The 19,452-nt window shown below is 45.8% G+C and overlaps 1 protein-coding gene across 4 annotated transcripts in view; it reads right to left on the reverse strand.

The window, feature by feature from the left end:
- Positions 1 to 19,452, reverse strand: part of MDGA1 (MAM domain containing glycosylphosphatidylinositol anchor 1) — a 399,800-nt gene that overhangs the window by 60,957 nt on the left and 319,391 nt on the right. For all 4 annotated transcript variants that reach the window (XM_061624888.1, XM_061624886.1, XM_061624885.1 and 1 more), the window contains 2 exons: positions 10,033 to 10,185; positions 715 to 846 (listed from right to left, as the gene is read on the reverse strand). In XM_061624888.1, the coding sequence (XP_061480872.1) occupies positions 715 to 846; positions 10,033 to 10,185 (285 nt within the window). The remainder of the gene's footprint in view (positions 1 to 714; positions 847 to 10,032; positions 10,186 to 19,452) is intronic.

Genomic DNA, 19,452 nt, shown 5'->3' on the forward strand with positions numbered 1-19,452 from the left:
TGAGCAACGATGATCGGTGGATGACAGGAATTAATTTGGTCATAGTCATGCCTCCAACACAGAAAACAACTGCCATCATTGTGGCAAACCTGATCTCACTTTAACAAAAACAAATGAAAATCAGGTTTCTAGTACTCATGATGCAGATATGTATATGAAAATGTGGAGAATGTTCTTCTAAATGCACAGCTGGTCTGAACAGCTAGCTGTCCATATTCAGTATTGGGGAGTCACAGGAAAAGGTTACCTGCCTTTCCCTGGTGCAGCCTTTTCCAACCTTTGGGTCTCCAGATGTTGTTGGACTACTGTTCCCATCAGCCGCAGGCAGCAAGGCCAATGGTCAGGAATGATGGGAACTGTAGTCCTGCAACATCCGGGGACCCAAAGCTTGGGAAAGGACACTTTCTGCAGTCTCAACTGTACACTAGAGCATCAAACTAGGAGAGGGGTGTGTGTTGGGGGGGTTGGGTGGAGAGAGTAAATATATCCTAGGTGAGAGGAGGATTTTCCATCTCAGGACTCAGCTCCAGCTTTGCTTTCCAAATAGCAAATGAAAAATGTTGTTTGGCAAAATGGATGCAAGAGCTACACATTGATAATTACCAGCAGAAACCAGTCTGGCACACCAGAGGGAGTTATTGTTTCCCTGTTATAAGCAGTAAATAAGCAGTTCTTCTCAAAGCATCTTCCATCCTAGTCAGCAAGTTCACTCACCAATGTGCTTCCCATACATGTGATAATAGAAGGAGACACAGAATCGGGCTGTCATGTTGTACATTGGGCTGATCAACCTGGCCTTGTCATCCTTCACCCGAGGTGCAGAGGCTTCAATGAACATGTAGTAGCCTGAAGAGCAATGAAACAAAGGTGGTGATATGGGATGTAATGCATTGTCACATCTCTCTCCATATTAGCAGGGTAGGTAAACATATGCTTAAAACCACAATTCAGAAACAGGAGGTTTTGAACCAGTGACCTTTGGGGTGCTAAGCTGGAACCTTTTGTTTTCAGCTGCATCCTGTCCTTTGAACAGCACAGATCTTGGGCCACGACCAACTTTATCAACCTATACTTTGCTCCACTTTCCCCCTGCCTCAAAGGTTTTCAGTTCTGTGGTCTGGAGAAGATTGGGATTACCTAGAAGCAGGTTTGGTGAGAAGATCAGTATTTATTTTATTACATTTATATTCCACCTTTCTTTCATCATAGAAACCATGGTGGCATACATGTGATTCCCAGATGGTGTCCCTTCCATGCACTGACCAGAGCCAGGCCTACTTAGCTTCAGCAAGGTGGTGACCTCATGTGCCTTCAGACTATACCCTGGGCAAATGACAGATATGCTTCCTTGAAGGACAGCTTGTCCATCACAATTGCTCCCAGCAATGTGCAGTGGCAGAAGACACTCCAGTGTTGACACTTGATAGCACTCTCTGTTCATTCAGGACAACAGCAAGGCCCAAAGGCCAGGTGAGTGCCCACTGTGGGCTGATAACCGGAGGCCAGCAGCTCCTTCAGTTGTCAGGCTAAGCCTCCCCCATCTTCCTACTGCCCTACTGATCTCTTTTTCAACATTTTTTATTGATTTATAAAAATATTTGTATACTGCTTTTCATACAAAAAAACCAAAGCAGTTTACAACCATCATACATATATGCAATAAAAATCATGTAAAAATGTAAAATCAGAAATCATCAACTGTTACGGAGGGAGAGAGACAGAGGGAGATTTTAATTGTCTGCATAAACCTGGTGGCATAGAAAAGTTTTAAGCAAACTTTTAAAGGTTAAAACAGAAGGTGCCTGCTGAGTAGTTGGCAGAGCATTCCACAGAACAGGCTGATGACACTAAAGGCTCTATTTCTTGTTGCTGTCAAATGAGCCTTGCCAGCTCAGGAGATGACCAATGATGCTCCTGCAGTGATCTCAGTGATCGAGCTGGGATATAAGGGTTCAGGTGGTCCCTAGCCCTAAGTTGTTCATGGCTTTGTAAATTAATATAAGGATCTTGAAACTGACTAGGTAGTAGATGGAAAGCAGTGCACATGTTTTAACAATGGGTCACATCAATGGATCACCCATTGATCACACCCCATCAGTAGTCTGGCTGGCGCATTCTGCACCAGTTGGAGCTTCCAAACCAGGCCCAAAGGCAGCCCCACATAGCTTAGAGAGCATTGCAAAAATTCAGTCTCTAGGTTACCAACGCATGGATTACAGTGGTCAGGCTAACCCTGTCCAGGAATGGCCATAGCTGGCAAACCAGATAGAGCTGGTAAAAGGCACTCCTAGCCACAGAGGACACTTGAGCCTCTAGTGACAGAGATGTATCCAGGTGTACTCACAAGCTATAGACCTGCTCCTTCTGAGGGAGTGCAACCCCATCCAAAATTGATAACTTGTCTATCTACCAGACATGGGAACCAATAACCAAAAGAGCTTCTGTCTTCCCAGGATTCAAGCACAATTTATTGGCCTTCTTCCAGTCCACCACTGCATTCAGACATATCCAGAACTTTCACAACCTCTCCTGAATCAGATGTTATGGAGAAACAGAGCTGGGTGTCATCAGCATACTGATGATATCTTGCTCCAAAACTCCTAAAGGCCACTCTCAGTGGCTTCATATAGATGTTAAATAACACTGCGGAGAGAACAGTACCCTATGGAACCTCGTAGCACAAGTGCTAGGGGCCAAGAACATTCACCCAGTGCTACTCTCACGGCCCTGAAGGTAAGAGCAGAACTACCATAATACAGTGCCTCTGATACTCATCCGTCAGTCCAGGAGGATACCATGGTCAATGATATCAAAGGCCACTGAGAGATTGAGCAGAAGTAACAGGATCACACTCTGCCTGTCTCTCTCATGATAAAGGTTATTCATCAGGATGACCAAATGAATTCTGTTCTGAAATTGGGTCTGGATCTAGATTGTAATGGATCTAAATAATCAGTTACATCCAAGAATACCTGCAGTTGTTCTCCAATGACCTTTTCTATCACCTCTGCCAAGATAGAGCTGGTGACCCTGTTGAAGCCCTTATCACGCTGTGGAACAGCAAGGCGCATCGGACTCTTGACACGGTTGCCCGCGAGCACCATCTCCAGCATTGTGGAGCCCAGCTTGCACCTTGGTACACCAGTGAGCTAAGGGCAATGAAACAGGCTGGATGATGGCTAGAGCGCAAGTGGCGAAAGATGTGCTGTGAGGCTGATCGGGCACGAGTAAAACATCATAACTGTGCCTACTGTGTGGCGGTGAGTGGGGTGAAGAAGGCCCACTTCTCTGCATCCATCGCATCCTCAAGTAGCTGTCCAGTGGAGCTTTTCCGTATTGTCAGGGGTCTGTTGACATCAACTCCAGGAAATGGAGTTTTAGACCCTTCGGAGGCCCACTGTGAATTGTGTGCAAGGCACTTTGAGGGTAAAGTTGCTCACCTCCGTAGCAGTCTTGATGCCCCTTCCAAATCTACTGTAGTAGAGGTGTCCAGTGCAATGTCTGCTGCAACTACATGGGAATGGTTTCAATTGATGCAGCCTGATGACGTAGACAAGGTGCTTGCGATGATTGGTCAGCAACATGTCCTCTCAACCCTTGCCCTTCTTGGCTTATTAAAGCTTGCCAAGGGGATCTGGCAGAGTGGATGCAGGGTGTGGTCAACTCATCATTGCGGGAGGGAGTGGTTCTAGCTGCCTTGAAAGAGACGGTGATCCAACCACTCCTGAAAAAGCCCACCCTGGACCCATTGGTTTGTGACAACTACCGACCGGTTGCAAATACCCCCTTTTTAGGGAAAGTGATTGAGAGGGTTGTGGCACAGCAACTGCAAGTACTCTTGGATGAAACAGATTATCTTGACCCATCCCAGTCTGGGTTCAGGCCTGGTTATGGGACTGAATCGGCCTTGGTTGCCCTGATGGATGACCTTTATCGGGAGAAGGACAGGGGGAGTGCAACCCCATTATTCTTACTTGATCTCTCAGCGGCTTTTGATACCATTGACCATGGTATCCTTCTGGGCCGACTTGGTGAGATGGGTATTGGGGGCACTGTTTGACAGTGGTTCTGATCCTATCTCCAGGGTTGCTCTCAGAGAATAGCATTGGGTGACTGTCTTTCAGCCCCCTGGCAGTTGTGCTGTGGGGTGCTGCAGGATACCATCTTGTCCTCCATGCTGTTTAACATCTATATGAAGCCCTTGGGAGCAGTCATCAGGAGATTTGGGACGAGGTGTCAGTAGTATGCTGATGATACCCAGCTCTATTTCTCTGTAACATCTGAATCAGGAGAGGCCATGCAAGCCCTGGACTGCTGCCTGGACTCAGTGGTGGGCTGGATGAGGGTCAATAAACTGAGTCTGAATCCTAGCAAGAGAGGCACTGTGGGTTGGTGGTTCCCACGTTCAGATAATTGGTCAGTTGCCTGCTTTGGACGGGGTCATACTCCCTCTGAAAGAGCAGGTCTGTAGTCAGGGGGTGCTCCTGGATGCATCTTTGTCGCTAGGGGCCAGGTGACCTCCGTGGCTAGGAGTGCCTTTTACCAGCTTCGGCTGGTAAGACAGCTGTGGCCGTTTCTGGACCAGGATAGCCTGACCACTGTTGTCCACAATCTGGTAACCTCTAGGCTGGATTACTGTAATGCGCTCTATGTGGGGCTGCCCATGAGGTTGGTCTGGAAGCTGCATCTGGTGCAAAATGCGGCGGCGAGACTGCTCACTGGGACAGAGTATCGCCAGCATGTCACCCCACTGCTGAAGGAATTGCACTGGATGCCCATTTGCTACTGGGCCAAGTTCAAGTTTCTAGTTTTGGTGTACAAAGCCCTATACAGCTCGGGACCAGGATACCTGAAAGACCGTCTTACCCCTTATATACCCAGTCGATCACTGCGCTCTGCAGGTGAGGGCCTCCTGCAGATACCATCTTATCTGGAGGTTCGTTCTGCACAATATAGGAAACAGACATTTAGTGTTGCGGCACCTACCCTGTGGAATTCCTTCCCCTTGAATATTAGGCAGCCGCCATCTCTGCTATCTTTTCGGCGCCTTTTGAAGACTTTCCTCTTTTAACAAGCCTTTTAAGTTGAAACCTATCCCAGTCTGCGTCTGTGTTAGAATTGCTGTTAATATGTGTTTTTTAAAATATTTTTAACCCTTTGTTTTTAAAGATGTTTTTAAAGCTTTTTTAAAAAAATGTTTTAATGTCTGTTTTTATGATGTTTTAAAGTTGTTTTTGAGCGTTTCTGTTTGCTGCCCTGGGCTCCTGCTGGGAGGAAGGGCGGGATATAAATCAAATAATTAATACATAAATAAATAAATAAAAATGGGTGTTGGCAACTGGTCTATAATTGTTACACTTCATTGGGTTCAGAGTGGACTTTTGAAGTAGACGCACCACTGCCTGTTTAAGGGCAAAAGGCAACACCCCACCATGTCAAGATGTGTTTACCGTACATGTGACCCATTCAGTCATCCCACTCTGGCTAGCTTTAATAAGTTGGGATGGACAAGGATCTAATGAGCAGGTGATCTGACACATCATGTTTTTTTGTGAATGATTGAGCTGTTAGTGTTTATGCGTCTTTAGTTGGAATGTGTTGTAATGATTTAATATTATCTGAGTGTATTTTGTGTATGTTTATTGTATTATATTATTGATCAAGTGTGTGTGTGTGTGTGTGTGTGTGTGTGTTTGTGTGTGTTTTATTATTCGTGTGAATGTGATTCGGTGTGTGTGTATTGGTGCTTTTATCTGTTTTAATATGTGCCTGGGAGAATGTATTATACACCAACCGGGGAGACCTTCGGGGGCCCCATTTAGCGTAGTGACGGGTAATGGGAGGTATGGTGTTGTGAGGAGAACATGCCAGGTAAGGGGAACCCGTCCCAGACAAGTAGTGTCTGTGACCCATTCCGGTTCTCCTCATATCCCCAGGACTGCTGGTTGTCCTATCAGTCAGCCTTCGGATCTCCATATGCTGTTGTTAAACGCCAGGTCGGTACAGCATAAGATCTCCCTTGTTCATGATTTAATTGTGGACGAGGCGGCTGACCTGGCGTGCATAACCGAGACCTGGGTGGGTGATTCAGGAGGAGTTGCTCTTTCCCAGCTTTGCCCACCTGGGTATACGGTTCAGCATCATGGTAGAGCCGAAGGTCGGGGAGGCGGGGTCGCCGTAGTCTATAGGAGTTCTTTCTCACTCACTGAGCACCCTGTACAGGTGACGACTGGATTGGAGTGTCTCCACCTTGCGCTGGGCCAGAGAGACAGGCTGGGAATTCTGTTGGTGTACCGCCCACCCTGCTGCCCAACAAATTCCCTAACTGAGCTGACAGAGGTAGTCTCGGAGGTATTGTTGCAGTTCCCTAGACTGCTGGTACTGGGGGACTTCAATGTCCATGCCGAGACTGCTTTATCTGGGGCGGCTCAGGACTTCATGGCGTCCATGACAACCATGGGGCTGTCTCAGTTTGTTACTGGCCCGACGCATGTGTCGGGACATACCCTTGATTTGATCTTCGCCACTGGACAGGGAGATGGTGATCTGGAGGTTGGGGGTTTTTCATCTACCCCATTGTCATGGACAGATCACCGCTTGCTGAGGTTTAGGCTTACGGCGACCCTTTCCCTCTGCAAGGGTGGGGGACCTATTAAACTGGTCCGCCCCCGGAGATTAATGGATCCTGAGGGTTTCCAAAGGGCTCTGGGGGATTTTCTGACTGAGAAGACTGGCGCTCCTGTTGAAGCCCTGGTTGATCTGTGGAATACGGAGATGACCCGGGCGGTTGACACGATCGCTCCCATGCGCCCCCTCCTATGTAGAGCTCATACAGCTCCATGGTATACCCCGGAGCTGAGAGTGATGAAGCAAGAGAGGAGGAGGCTTGAGTGCAGATGGAGGCGGACTCCCGACGAATGCAATTATGCCTTGGTAAGTGCCTGCTCTAAGCGATATACAGCAGCGGTGAGGGCAGCAAAAAAGAGATATTTTGCTGCCAGTATTAAGGCATCACTCTCCCGCCCAGCGGAGCTTTTTAAAACTGTACGAGGGCTTTTACATCTTGGCCCTCGGGATACTATAGAGTCATCTGTAGCCCGCTGTGATGAGTTCGCTGGACACTTCCAGGACAACATCGCTAGCATTCGTCGGGACTTAGACTCCAATATTATAGCAGTTGGATTCAATGAAGCATCCAGAACACGGTCTTGTCCTTATTTATTGGATGAGTTTCAGTCTGTGCAGCTTGAGGATGTTGACAAGATCCTTGGACTGGTGCGGGCGACCACGTCGGTGCTGGATCCTTGCCCCTCTTGGCTGGTGAAAGCTGGTAGGACTGGAACCACCGACTGGGCCAAGGAGGTAATCAATGCCTCTTTGTGAGAGGGAGTGGTCCCTGACTGCCTAAAAGCGGCGGTAGTGAGACCACTCCTGAAGAAACCCTCCTTGGACCCAGATAACTTGAACAACTATAGACCTGTGGTGAATGTTCCGTTCCTGGGCAAGGTTCTGGAGCGGGTGGTGGCCGACCAGCTCCAGGGGCTCTTGGATGACACTGATTATCTTGATCCGTTTCAATCCGGTTTTAGGCCTGGGTTTGGTACCGAAACAGCCTTGGTCGCCCTGTATGATGACCTTTGTCGGGAGAGGGACAGGGGGAGTGTGACCCTGTTGATTCTCCTTGATCTCTCAGCTGCTTTTGATACCATCGACCATGGTATCCTTCTGGGAAGGCTCACGGAGTTGGGAGTTGGGGGTAATGCTTGGCAGTGGCTCCGCTCCTACTTGGTGGGTCGTCAACAGAAGGTAGTGCTTGGGGAACACTGCTCGATACCCTGGACTCTCCATTGTGGTGTCCCACAGGGATCGCTACTGTCCCCCATGCTTTTCAACATCTATATGAAGCCGCTGGGTGCAGTCATCAGGAGTTTTGGAGTGCGTTGTCACCAGTACACTGATGACACGCAACTCTATTTCTCCTTTTCATCTTCCTCAGGTGAGGCTGTTAACGTACTAAACCGTTGCCTGGCCGCGATAATGGATTGGATGGGAGCTAACAGACTGAAGCTTAATCCAGACAAGACCGAGACGCTGTTAGTGAGTGCCTTCTCTGCCCAGATGGTGGATGTTCACCCTGTTCTGGACGGGGTTACACTCCCCTTGAAAGAACAGGTTCGTAGCTTGGGAGTTCTTATCGACTCTTCCTTGTCTCTTGAGGCTCAGGTAGCCTCAGTGGCAGGGAATGCTTTCTACCATCTCCGATTGGTAGCCCAGCTACGTCCCTATCTGGACAGTGATGACCTCGCCTCAGTCGTTCATGCTCTGGTAACTTGTAGATTGGACTACTGCAATGCGCTCTACGTTGGGCTGCCCTTGAAGACAGTTCGGAAACTACAGTTAGGCCAGAATGCAGCGGCCAGATTGTTGACGCGGACAAGAAGGTCCGCTCATATTACACCCGTTCTGGCTCGTCTGCACTGGCTTCCTATTTGTTTCCGGGCTAAATTCAAAGTGAAATAGGGCCTTTTTGGTTGTGGCTCCCGAACTGTGGAATGGTCTCCCCGATGAGGTGCGCCTGGCGCCGACGCTGCTATCTTTTTGGCACCAGGTGAAAACCTGTTTATATTCCCAGGCATTTTAATGCGTATTATTATATGTATTGTTGTATTTTGCTACTGTTTGATTATTTTTGTTTACCTTTGTTGGTTTGATTCTATTGTTTTATTGTATTTATATATTCCTGATTGCTTTATTTTATGTACACCACCCAGAGAGCCCTTGGGCTTAGGGCGGTATATAAATAAAATAAAATAAATAATAAATCACTGCAAGTAACTTGTCCACATCTTCAGGCTGCATTAACTGGAACTGATCCCCCAAGACTGGGTTCAGTGTTGCATTGGACATCTCAGTTGGCACTGCCACAATAACACCATCTAAATCACTGTGGCCAGTGACAGTTAGACACCATGTATTCCAAGGGTCAGGAGTGACCAAACTTTGCACCACATGGAATAACTTTGCCAGGCAGATCCCTGAAAATTCAATGGAGGTAGCAAAGTAATATAATCTCTTCTCAAAGGCAACATCGATTGCATCCCAACATGATCCTGGCACGGAGATTTCAGTGGACCCCTGCTTCAGAAGCCAGCCTGGCCATTTTTGAGTGTTTAAAAATGTCTCCCTTTTCACTTGCTTTTCTCCTCTGTGACTTCAAAGCAAGTGTCAATGGAACAAGGACATTTGGCAGCAGGCAATTAGCTAGTAACAAGGACTAATGCTCTCCTGATTCCCCCAAACAAAGCTGTGGGAGTTTTAATTGGGTATTTAATGCAAATAAGAAACATGCAAAATTAGCCGCCTGCTCCCCATGCTCAATACAGAGCAGATGTGTGTGTGTGTAGAAAGACATCTATCCCCAGGTTCCAAGGCAGAGTATTTTATTTATTTATTTTATTGCATTTGTATACCGCCCCATAGCTGAAGCTCTCTGGGCAGTTTACAACAATTAAAAACATTATGGTACCAAGAGCTATTTGCCTTGTAGAGGACTTGGCAAAAGAGGCAACAATTCTGTCTTCTAGAAACGTCCCAGAGCAGTTCTTGTCATGGAGAGACCTCTGCTATGTGAGAACCAGAGGCTACAAGGCTGTGCATGTGTGTGTGTGTAGGGGGGGGAGGGCGAACAAAGGATTACATTGTAGGGTGTTAGGACTCAACACATGCTGCAATATTTCCAACTCCCAGCATGGAAATGAGAAGAGGAAATACTTATATGGAAGATGAAAATCTGGATGGGATGAATTCTGAGTAAGTAATTCAAAAGGGAGCATATGAGCATGTGGATGAAACTAATTGCTAGCACCTCTCCCTGCCTGGTTCAGTATGCAGTAGTAGTAAATGTTTCAAGGACTTTAAGGCCTCCTAACTCTCTCTCCACTATAAGTCTCATTGGGAAGGAGTCAGGATGAGGAGAATGCATAGGACATAACTTTGCAAAGTTGAGAGAAAGGAAGCTGGGAGCCTTTGTACCTTCTGGTGTCCCACTGAAATCCATGGTTGGGCCTGTGTTGGCAGAGCGCTTGGGATCATGGGTTAGACTGCTCTGACGAATCCAGTCAAAGTTGTCAGTCGTGTCTTGTGTATAACCACAGATCTTCTCATCCTCAAAGTGGCAAGTGTTACCTGTACGCAGGAAGGGAGGCTAATCAGTACCTGTTTCCATAATGTCATCTGCTAAAATATGAAAAGAAGTAAACAAAAACAAAATTCCTGCCTTGAAACATTTACACTGAAGTGAGACGATAACATTGATTCATAAGGGCAATCAGCACATTCACCACAAGAACACAAAAACTGCTCCACTGGATCAGACCAAAGGTCCATCGAGTCCAGCATCCCGTTCCTCACAGTGGCCAGCCAGATGCCTATGGGAAGCGTGCAAGTAGGGCATGAGCGCAATAACCTTCTCATGCTCATCTTCCAAACCAACTGGTATTCCAAGTCATGAGGCCTCTGATCCTGGAGACAGCATGCAGCCATCCTGATAACCTTATCCTCCAGAAGGTAGTGACCAGGAAGAAGGTACACAAATTAACTGAACCACTTATTTTATTTTACACCAATAAATAAATGTGCGAGAGAGTAAAATCTATATACTAATGAGAAACTCCCTGCCTGTGTACAGTTGTGCTGATAAGACACTTTGTGATCGTGTTGGTATGATTGATGTATTCAATTAAAGCAGACAACATATATGTGTGTTTTAAAAATGCTGTTTAACAGTTTCCCAGATGACTACTGAAATACACATACAAAAATCCATCTTGTTGTCTGTCATGGACTAATTGGTATATGACATATACTATATGTACATATATTCACCATTTTAAGAATCAGAGAATTGGCCCCGGGATGGATACAAATGCTTTTCATTCTCTGGTTCTCCCACACTGAAGCTATGAATACACTTAGCAAACCCAAATATAGAAGTGCCAGAGCAAGAGACTGAATTGGCACATGTGTTCACTAATCTCTGGCTCTCAAAGACATTGGCTCCTTAAGAATATGTAGCTAAAAACATTAGAGATGGCCATTCATGATCTGGCTTTTCAGTGCTTTGGATTATGAGAAGGCACACTTACACTTCAGATCCTAGCTCTCCCAATTTTTTAAGACCATAGCTCATTGGTAGAGCATGTGCTTTGCATGCAGAAGACTCCAGGTTCGATCCTGGGTATCGCCAGAAAGGACTGGGAAAGACTGGTGTCCTGTCTGAAATCCTGGAGAGCCGCAGTTAGCCAGACAATACTGAACTAGCTGGATCTCTAGTCTGACTTGGTATAGTCGGCCTCCCATGTTCCTAACTGTAGATTTTCAAAAGCCACCATTTGCTATTTATGAATAAAGGATCACATGATTCATAGCTGTGGAAGGAGATTCAAGAGGACTGGATAACAGTGCATAAAAGTCAGGAACCCTAAGCCAAATAGGTGGGAAAACTTTATTAAACCAAGAGCTTTGATAGAATAATTTCAAACTTTAGACAGTCTTGAAGAGCAAAAGCAGAGGAGGCCCCCTATCTAATGTTTTTTAAAAGGCAACATAATTTGGCTCAAATTGGGAGGAGTAGTTGGTCAGGTTGTGGATTTAATTATGTCCATCCTGACTTTCCCTCCATAATTCAAGTACTGGGTAAACATCTCACATCATAAATAGGAATGAGAAAATGTGCAATGATAATAGTAGCTGCACTTAATGTACATGAGGTGTAAGGATGGGTGAAAAAATCAATTCAGTTCACAGTTCATGTCGATTGTATCAAATCCGCCCTTTCTGAAACAATATGAGAACTGAAACACAGCCATACTTAAAAATACACACTTATTCAAATTTTGCAATGCAGTTTGCCAACCAAACAAAAATGCCTATGTTAGGGGAAAGTGTGCATAAAAATGAATATATGAATGAAAATAACAGAAGAATGTTCTTCTATGACAAGAAATTGCATGCAAAGGTGCGTATACATTAGTCATCAACACTGACAAAAATGTGTTAATCAGGAGAAATTTGCACTAAAACGCTGGAGAATTTTCATGAGGATTTAAAAAAATTGCAAATTGCTGCAGAAATGTGGAGAAATGAGAAACTTAAGAGAACTGAAACCGACAGATCTTTCCATCCCTAATGAGGTGAGTGTCCGGGAGCCAAATAAAGACACCAAAGGCAATCTTTGGGGAAAAAGTGGCCACAACTTTATTGTCCCTTGGTTACAGCCATAAGTGTATGCTGGCCAATATTCCCTCCCCCGCCCACTGGCTGGGGAACCACAAGGCAGTCAACAGGCATCCGAGGCACACCCTGGTGCAGGCTGTTTTGGGTAGGCCCTGTTCAAAACTTGAGTGGGTGACAGCAAGCCTTAGCCCGACTGAGCTGGAGCATTGCCTTCAGGGCAGCCTCCACCCAAGACCACTTATGGGGGTCCCTATAGATGACTACTGATCCTGCCAAAAGTCCACCTGCCAACCAAAATTGTGACCAAAAAAAGCACAAAATAAAGCAAATACTCATTGCTATAAAGAAGGTGAAAACCTCACCGTCACAGCCAGTTGTGAGGTGGGTAAAATTCCTTCCTGGCCTTTAAAGCAGTGACTGAACATATCTATAGTGAGAGTCTCTGAAAATCTAGGGAGGATGGGGCAGTGGCCTTGCACACAGAGCTGGATGAAGGTGGCATCAGCGGGCTTTTGTAGACTCAGAGCAGCAAAATCTCCTGTCTGGTCCACACTGGAATTCGCACACACACACATAGTCAGCCATGCTGGTATTGGCTCTGTGGTGAGCCAATGGCAAGAGCCACTCATGACTACAGGAAGGTATAAGGCTCCCCCCTCCTCCACTGTGCAGGGTGCAAAAATGTGTCTGCTGCTGAGGGGAGTGAGCCTGAATTTGCACGTAATGAGCATGAGGTGAGTGTCCAGGAGCTAAATAAGAACACCAGAGACAGTCTTTGGGGAAAACATGGCCACAACTTTATTGTCCCTTGGGTACAATCATAAGTGGGATGGCATGGTATAGAGCAAGGATCACGTGATCAGTCAGCCCGCCTGCTAGCTGATACCTCCTGTCCAGCCTGCTGGCTGGGAAACCACAAGGGAGTTAATGGGCATCAGAAGCCCATCCTGGCATGGGCTGTTTGGGTAGGCCCCACCCAAATCATGGGTGGATTATGGCCAGCCTCAGTTGCCAAGCTATGGCCTTTATGGGGATCCCCCTAGATGACTACTGATTCTGCCCTTCACCCATCAAAAGAGAGAGAAGACGTAGCTAACTCCTGCCAACCTGCCTATGACTGCTACCAATCAGACAGAGTGGCCTGAATGTCCATGAGCCACACATACATGATGGCCTGGGAGAGATGTACTCCATTGTTGTAGAGATCAACCAAGTGGTGCGAAATGCCTGGGTGTTGTATGATTCAGCCTCGGTGCGAGAGGATGAAGTGGCGCAATGCCTTAATTTCCTTTCTCTGAGCACTATCCACCTTGGCTGGGTCCCAGGCCCATCTCCAAAAATGGTGCTCTGACATCTCAGATCAGCATCTCAGGCTACCCCGAGCAATGTTGCCCACATCCAATATATGTATCATGGCTGTTATGGAAAGAATGAGGCTCTTCCTTATGAACAAGATTGTTCTTCTCCAGCTGAATGACCAAGCACTGTCACTTTTTCTTGCACAAGTAAAATCAAACCATCCCAAGTCAGGCATCTCACACCAAACCAAGAAATGTGAAGTCTCTAATCCAAACCCATATGTTGTCCCCAATGGGAGGGGATAACATGCTGACCAGCCCTGTAAATGATATTATGCCCACAAATCCAATCCAAACCTAGGACTGGAAAAGAATGTTGTTATGAGAAGCCGGGGGGGGGGGAGATGTATGATGTGTAGGAAGTAGACCTCCAGCCCCAATAGGCTGCGTTTTTTGGGTGGGGAGGGCCCACTATGATGCTGCAATAGCACCACCAATGCAAGAGGAATGAGGAGCAAAGTCTGCTGGGTCAAGCCCGATGCTAGCAATGCAGTGCCTGAAGACACTGGCAAATTGGTGATGAATGAGTTTGCTCCCTTTGGATGTATGAACGGCTGCCCGGGAAAGACTGGTCCCATATCCAGGTAGGCCTGCCTGAAAGTCCTTCTTAGAACATGGACCCTCAACTGGTGATGCTTTTAGGTGTAAGGAAGTGCCCCATGTCAGTTGGTCTGTTTTACATCACCTAATGCATAAATGGACACCACCTTTGCCCAAAGCGATATCCGATAACAATAGCGCATACCAGAATGATCTTGGCAGGAAGCTGCCACCAATTCGCTTACTGGTGAAGCAAATAAAGGCTAATGAAAAAGCTGCCTTGAAAAGCATTGCTTCAAATGTGGACCAACACACTGTACTGGCCTCTCTGTAATTGGGCCAGGATATCATATGTAACTAGCAGTCGGCAGTCAGCATCCTCTGAGGCACTCTCCTCCAACCCTCTATGGCCCTGCAGGCTCTAAAGCAGCCTTTCCCAACCAGTGTGCCTCCAGATGCTGTTGGACCACAACTCCCATCAGCCTCAGCCAGCATTGCCAATGGCCAGGAAAGATGGGAACTGTGGTCCAACAACATCTGGAGGCACACTGGTTGGGAAAGGCTGCTCTAAAGGAACCACAGGGATCTGGGAAATACTGAGCCTTACTAAAAATGTCTAAGGCCACCATATTTCCTCAGATGCTGTCCAAGGTTACAGTGCACCATGAGCCAATACAAAGAGTACAGATGCATTTACTCCTCCTGATTATGAACGTAAGTGGACAGAGCAACAGAGGCCAGTACTCTCTGGTTTATGGCTTGTTCCCAGGAGCCCATAATGTTTCTGGGAATGGATTTGCACTGCACACTACTTCTGATGCCAAGGTTTGCAATCTTTCATCCTGAAATTGAAAGAGGGTATTGGCAATGTTGTTGTTAACACTAGAAACACATGATGCTGAGAAGCAAATGTTAGCTTCAGGGCCTACAACCCTACAGACCACCTTTCTGCATGCCGCTGGGCTTTTATAGCCCCAGCGCTGCTCAGAGAGGCTAAGTCTCCTCTCCGGACTATGCCGGAGGCCTTGCTCATACACAGAGCTGCTGTGCTGGTATTGGCTTCACTGTGAGCCAATGGCAAGAGCCATTCATGACAATAAGAAGTGGCAAGGCTCTCTCTCCCTCCCCTGTGCAGGTGTAAGTATGCCCGCTGCTGAGGGCAGCAAGCCTAGTTATCTTGCGCGGAGTGGATGAAGAAAAGAAAGGGAAGCAACAGGTACAGTCCAAGAAATGGACTAGAGCTGTGAAGGAGATGCACAAAGCAACAGGAAACCAATGCGAAGATCTAAAACTACAGGTGCCATAGCTGTAGAAGTGGCCTGATTTTATTCCTTGGGCTCAGTTAATGACTCCAACATGAAATTCTGGGTGTATACTCAGAGGTGTATATAAGCGTGCACACACACATTCAAGGGCACCCTTTCATTTCATTGGAGGATTTGGTTAACACATGTAGAAACCAGCTAAAGGATCAGGCCCTCCACTGAAATGAATGGAAAAGCTCTTGGAGGCAGATCCTCTGTGCCTATAGAATTTCCCTGAAGCACGTTAAATGTGTGCATGTGTGGAGGCCTTTTTGGAACACAGAATACACATTTCAAACTTTTTTCTTTCTGCCTCTTTTTGGCCATTTTCAGCCTCCTGAAGGGTACAGAATAGATTCCACATTGTCCAAAGTAAGAAATGTGCTCAATTTGTTTTTTAAAAAATCCAAAGATACTGTATGCAGAGTCCTGTCTGTGCCTGCCTAGAGATGCTCTGTGCCTGATGGAATGGTTTACAGCAGCTCAGGGACCAAGGCCGAAGGGTTGCCCCTGGTGAAGCTCTGACGAATGCTGGAGCGTGGAGGGCCCCACGGAGACTCAGCTGGAGCGCTCCTGTAAGTGAACACAGCCAAAGGGAGCTTGGCTGGCCACTTAACTGCTAATTAACCCTGACTAAGTGCTCTCTACTCAGTCCATTCATTTCTAATTAGCATCCTAATCCAAATTAGCTACCGTTTGTAATGCTGAGTGCCGGGTCTGCCCAGCATCTGGAGCTGGAGGAGAAAAGGGGCAGGAGATCAGAGACTCTGGGAATCGCAGTAACAGTCTCTGTGGTTTATTTGATCTGTTTTGTGTCCAGATCTGAGAGGCAGGAGCTGAGGCGCGACGACAGCTGCTTAGTAGCTCTTCCAAGGCGTTATGTGAATGAGATGGCTGAGCTCCAGTTCCAGCAGCGTTGATCAAGTCACATGCAGAGTCCTGTAGCAGAGAACAGCAGAAAAGGCTGGCGCACCAGGCTCGCTCATTTCAGCAAGCTTCTAAACTCTAGCCAGAGGTTGCTGTGCTTGGCTTCCAGTTCTAAGGGAGTAAGCCACAATCCCAGCTCACAGAAGAAACCCTACAATCACAGGGTAGAATGGCTTTGAAGACCATCTAATTCAAACCTCCTACTCTCTGCCAGTCTCCAGCAAGGCAGGGTTCATTGCAACTTAATTCCCTGTCCTTCACACCAGTTTCACAGATTAAAACCTGTACACAAAAAGAAAAAAAATCACAGTGGTGAAATGCAACGAAGACCTAAAGTCACGTATCTCCATTCAAATGTGTTATATTAGAGAATCTTTGATAATGCATCATGACAGTATTCATCCACAACACGAATTAAGTAGCTTTCAGTACGAATCAGAGATTGCATGGGCAAAATGGTGTTCGCAGCACAGGACCAGGAACAGCAAACACAGCACTGAACAGATGGTGTGTCGAAGCATCAATATGACCACCAATGTCGGGGGATTAAAGCTTCTTCATGCTTTAACTATCTAAGAAGGGGAGAGAAGTTTAATTCAGGCCCAAGCCCAGTCTTACCAAACAAGTTATCAGCACTGTGAAAGCTGATAGCTCTAGCTGTCGGTTTGCTAGATGAGCCAAGATACATCCCATTGCTATATCTCTGAACCGAGCGTTCATGCTCCTCATATAGTCAGCTGTTTCATTCTGATTTGCATCTTAGGATAAAGGTCTGTTTTATGTTTTCAGAATCTTTGCTTTCCAGCAAATGGTCTTGAATTAGCTCAACTGTAAGACATATAATGAGTGCAACTCAAGAATCCTGTCACTTGGCCCTTCTGGGCTAGAACACAGCATCTGTTTAACAACACACAGGAACATCTAATTAAAAGTGTAAGAAACAAAATGGAAGGGAGAATTTAAGGAGGCAGAATGTAATCAACAGAACTGGGATCTGAACAGGGTATTAGTGTAGGCGTTCTAAATCAATTTACAAGTTTAAAAAAGAAAAGAAAGAAAAACACTTTGCAAACTTTAATGACCATAAATGACCAGGGCGCCAGTCAAACTGTGAGTAATTAGATTTAATTTTGTTCTGGTCAGGTTTGTTGCTGTATAATCTCAAGGTGCCTGGAAAATAAGTGCCCCCTCCATTGCCCCATCCCACTCTCTTTGGCCAGATGGTGTTGTACAACTACAGTGCCTAGCTCTTTACTCATTCCACGTGCATGCATACCCTAACAACATTAAGCATGAACATCTTATTAACCAAAGAGAAATGGATGAAGAAATAATTATATTAAGCAATTTTCTGAGCCTGTAAATTAATCAACATTATGCACCCCTGGATCTGGCTGCCATGGGCATTAATCATCTCATCTTTGCCTACTCTAGAGTGTGAGAGTATGAGATATGTGTAATGGTTCCTCCATTCTTATAACCCTTCCTCCCCAATTCCCCAGAACGAACAGTTAAGGAATTCAGTGTGGGAGGAGGGAGATAGAACTTACAGGCAGTGCTTACAGGTGAATGCTAAAGGGCTAAATTCTAGCTGAATCTTGGCCATAAAATTATTATCTATCCATGATGGGCCTCATGGCTACCTCTTGCTTTTTAAACAGATACAAGAGAAAGGAGCCCTTTCATAGCATCGGGATGGCCAATGAGGGTGATATATAGCTGCCTCCACATAGGGATGGACCGATGTGTCAATTTCACTTCTTTCCGTTTCTCTTTTTTCCCAGTCTTAAATTCAGTTCTCTGCATTTCATCAGCATTTTAGTGGGGATTTATCCTAATAAACACATTTTTGTGTTCAGTTTTGACTAATGTACATATTTTTGCAAACAATTTCCTTAATATGATGCATTATTATATGCTATTTTCACAAATTTAATTATTTTTATGCCCACTTTCCTCTAACATATGCATTTTTGTAAGCACTGCTTGGTTGGAGAACTACATCACAAAATTCAGAGAAGTGCAAATTTTAAAGGATGACTATGTTTCAGTTCTCATATGGTTTTGGAAAGTGTTAATTAAGTAGGTCCACCTTTTAAGGTGAATTGAACCAAATTTCTCCCCCGTCCCTACCTCCACGAAGTCGTTTCTAAACCAGGCAATAGCCAGTCTCATGCCACCTTGGATGCCATACCTTCTGCCCAAGAGGCTTTGTGGGAGGAGGTCCTCATCCAATGGAGAAAAAAAGCATCCTGTGTATGTATGGGTGTGCACACGTACATGAGCATGCATGAAACTTTTGAGCAGAAAATTAACTAGAGGGCAAAGGGTTAAGCAGCCCACACCCAACCACCACCATCATTCATTCTGTCAAACTTGCAGCCTCCTGAAGCTGCTTTTTGGTAAATGAGGGGAATGGGAACAGAGAAGGAAGATACACACGAGTGTCTCATCTATTTGAACTACTCTCTGGTTCATTTAAATCAGCAGATCCACCTAGTTGAACAGGTGACTGGGTGCTAAAGCACAGGGTAGGGATGGGATCCATTGGATGGTCCCAGTTCAAAAGCATTCCATTGACCTAACAGGATGGTATCAATTCGAGTTCGCGCTTTGTCTGCAATCTGCTGCTTCTACCGATCCTTTTTTTCCCTCTGAAAAAATATTGATATTAATTTCAATATTTTTAAAGGAAATATCAATAACTTGAAGGAAATATCATTAAAATATTGATATTAATGTCAATAGTTTAGACACGGATCTAAAAACAGCCATGGAAAATCACTACATAAAAATCTGATCTACAATGATAGCAAAAAAGGGAATTAATGGAAAATTTGGTACCAAATCTCAATTGGTTGGAATTCTAGCACATCCCTAGCACAGGGGCAATACATTGTTGGAGAGGCTTTAAACACTTGACAACGTGGGTGGTCAGCTGGGGCTTTAAAACCCACTTCCTTCCTGGGAATTTTTCATGCAGACATTTTAGATACGCTGATATTTGGCAGCCAATAAGAAGTGACAAAACTGAGCTGCTCTTTTGAAAAACAAACAAAACTAAAACAAGGGGGATTTTGGGTTATTCC

The sequence above is a fragment of the Rhineura floridana genome, chromosome 4, assembly GCF_030035675.1.
Source record: "Rhineura floridana isolate rRhiFlo1 chromosome 4, rRhiFlo1.hap2, whole genome shotgun sequence".
NCBI lineage: Eukaryota > Metazoa > Chordata > Lepidosauria > Squamata > Rhineuridae > Rhineura > Rhineura floridana.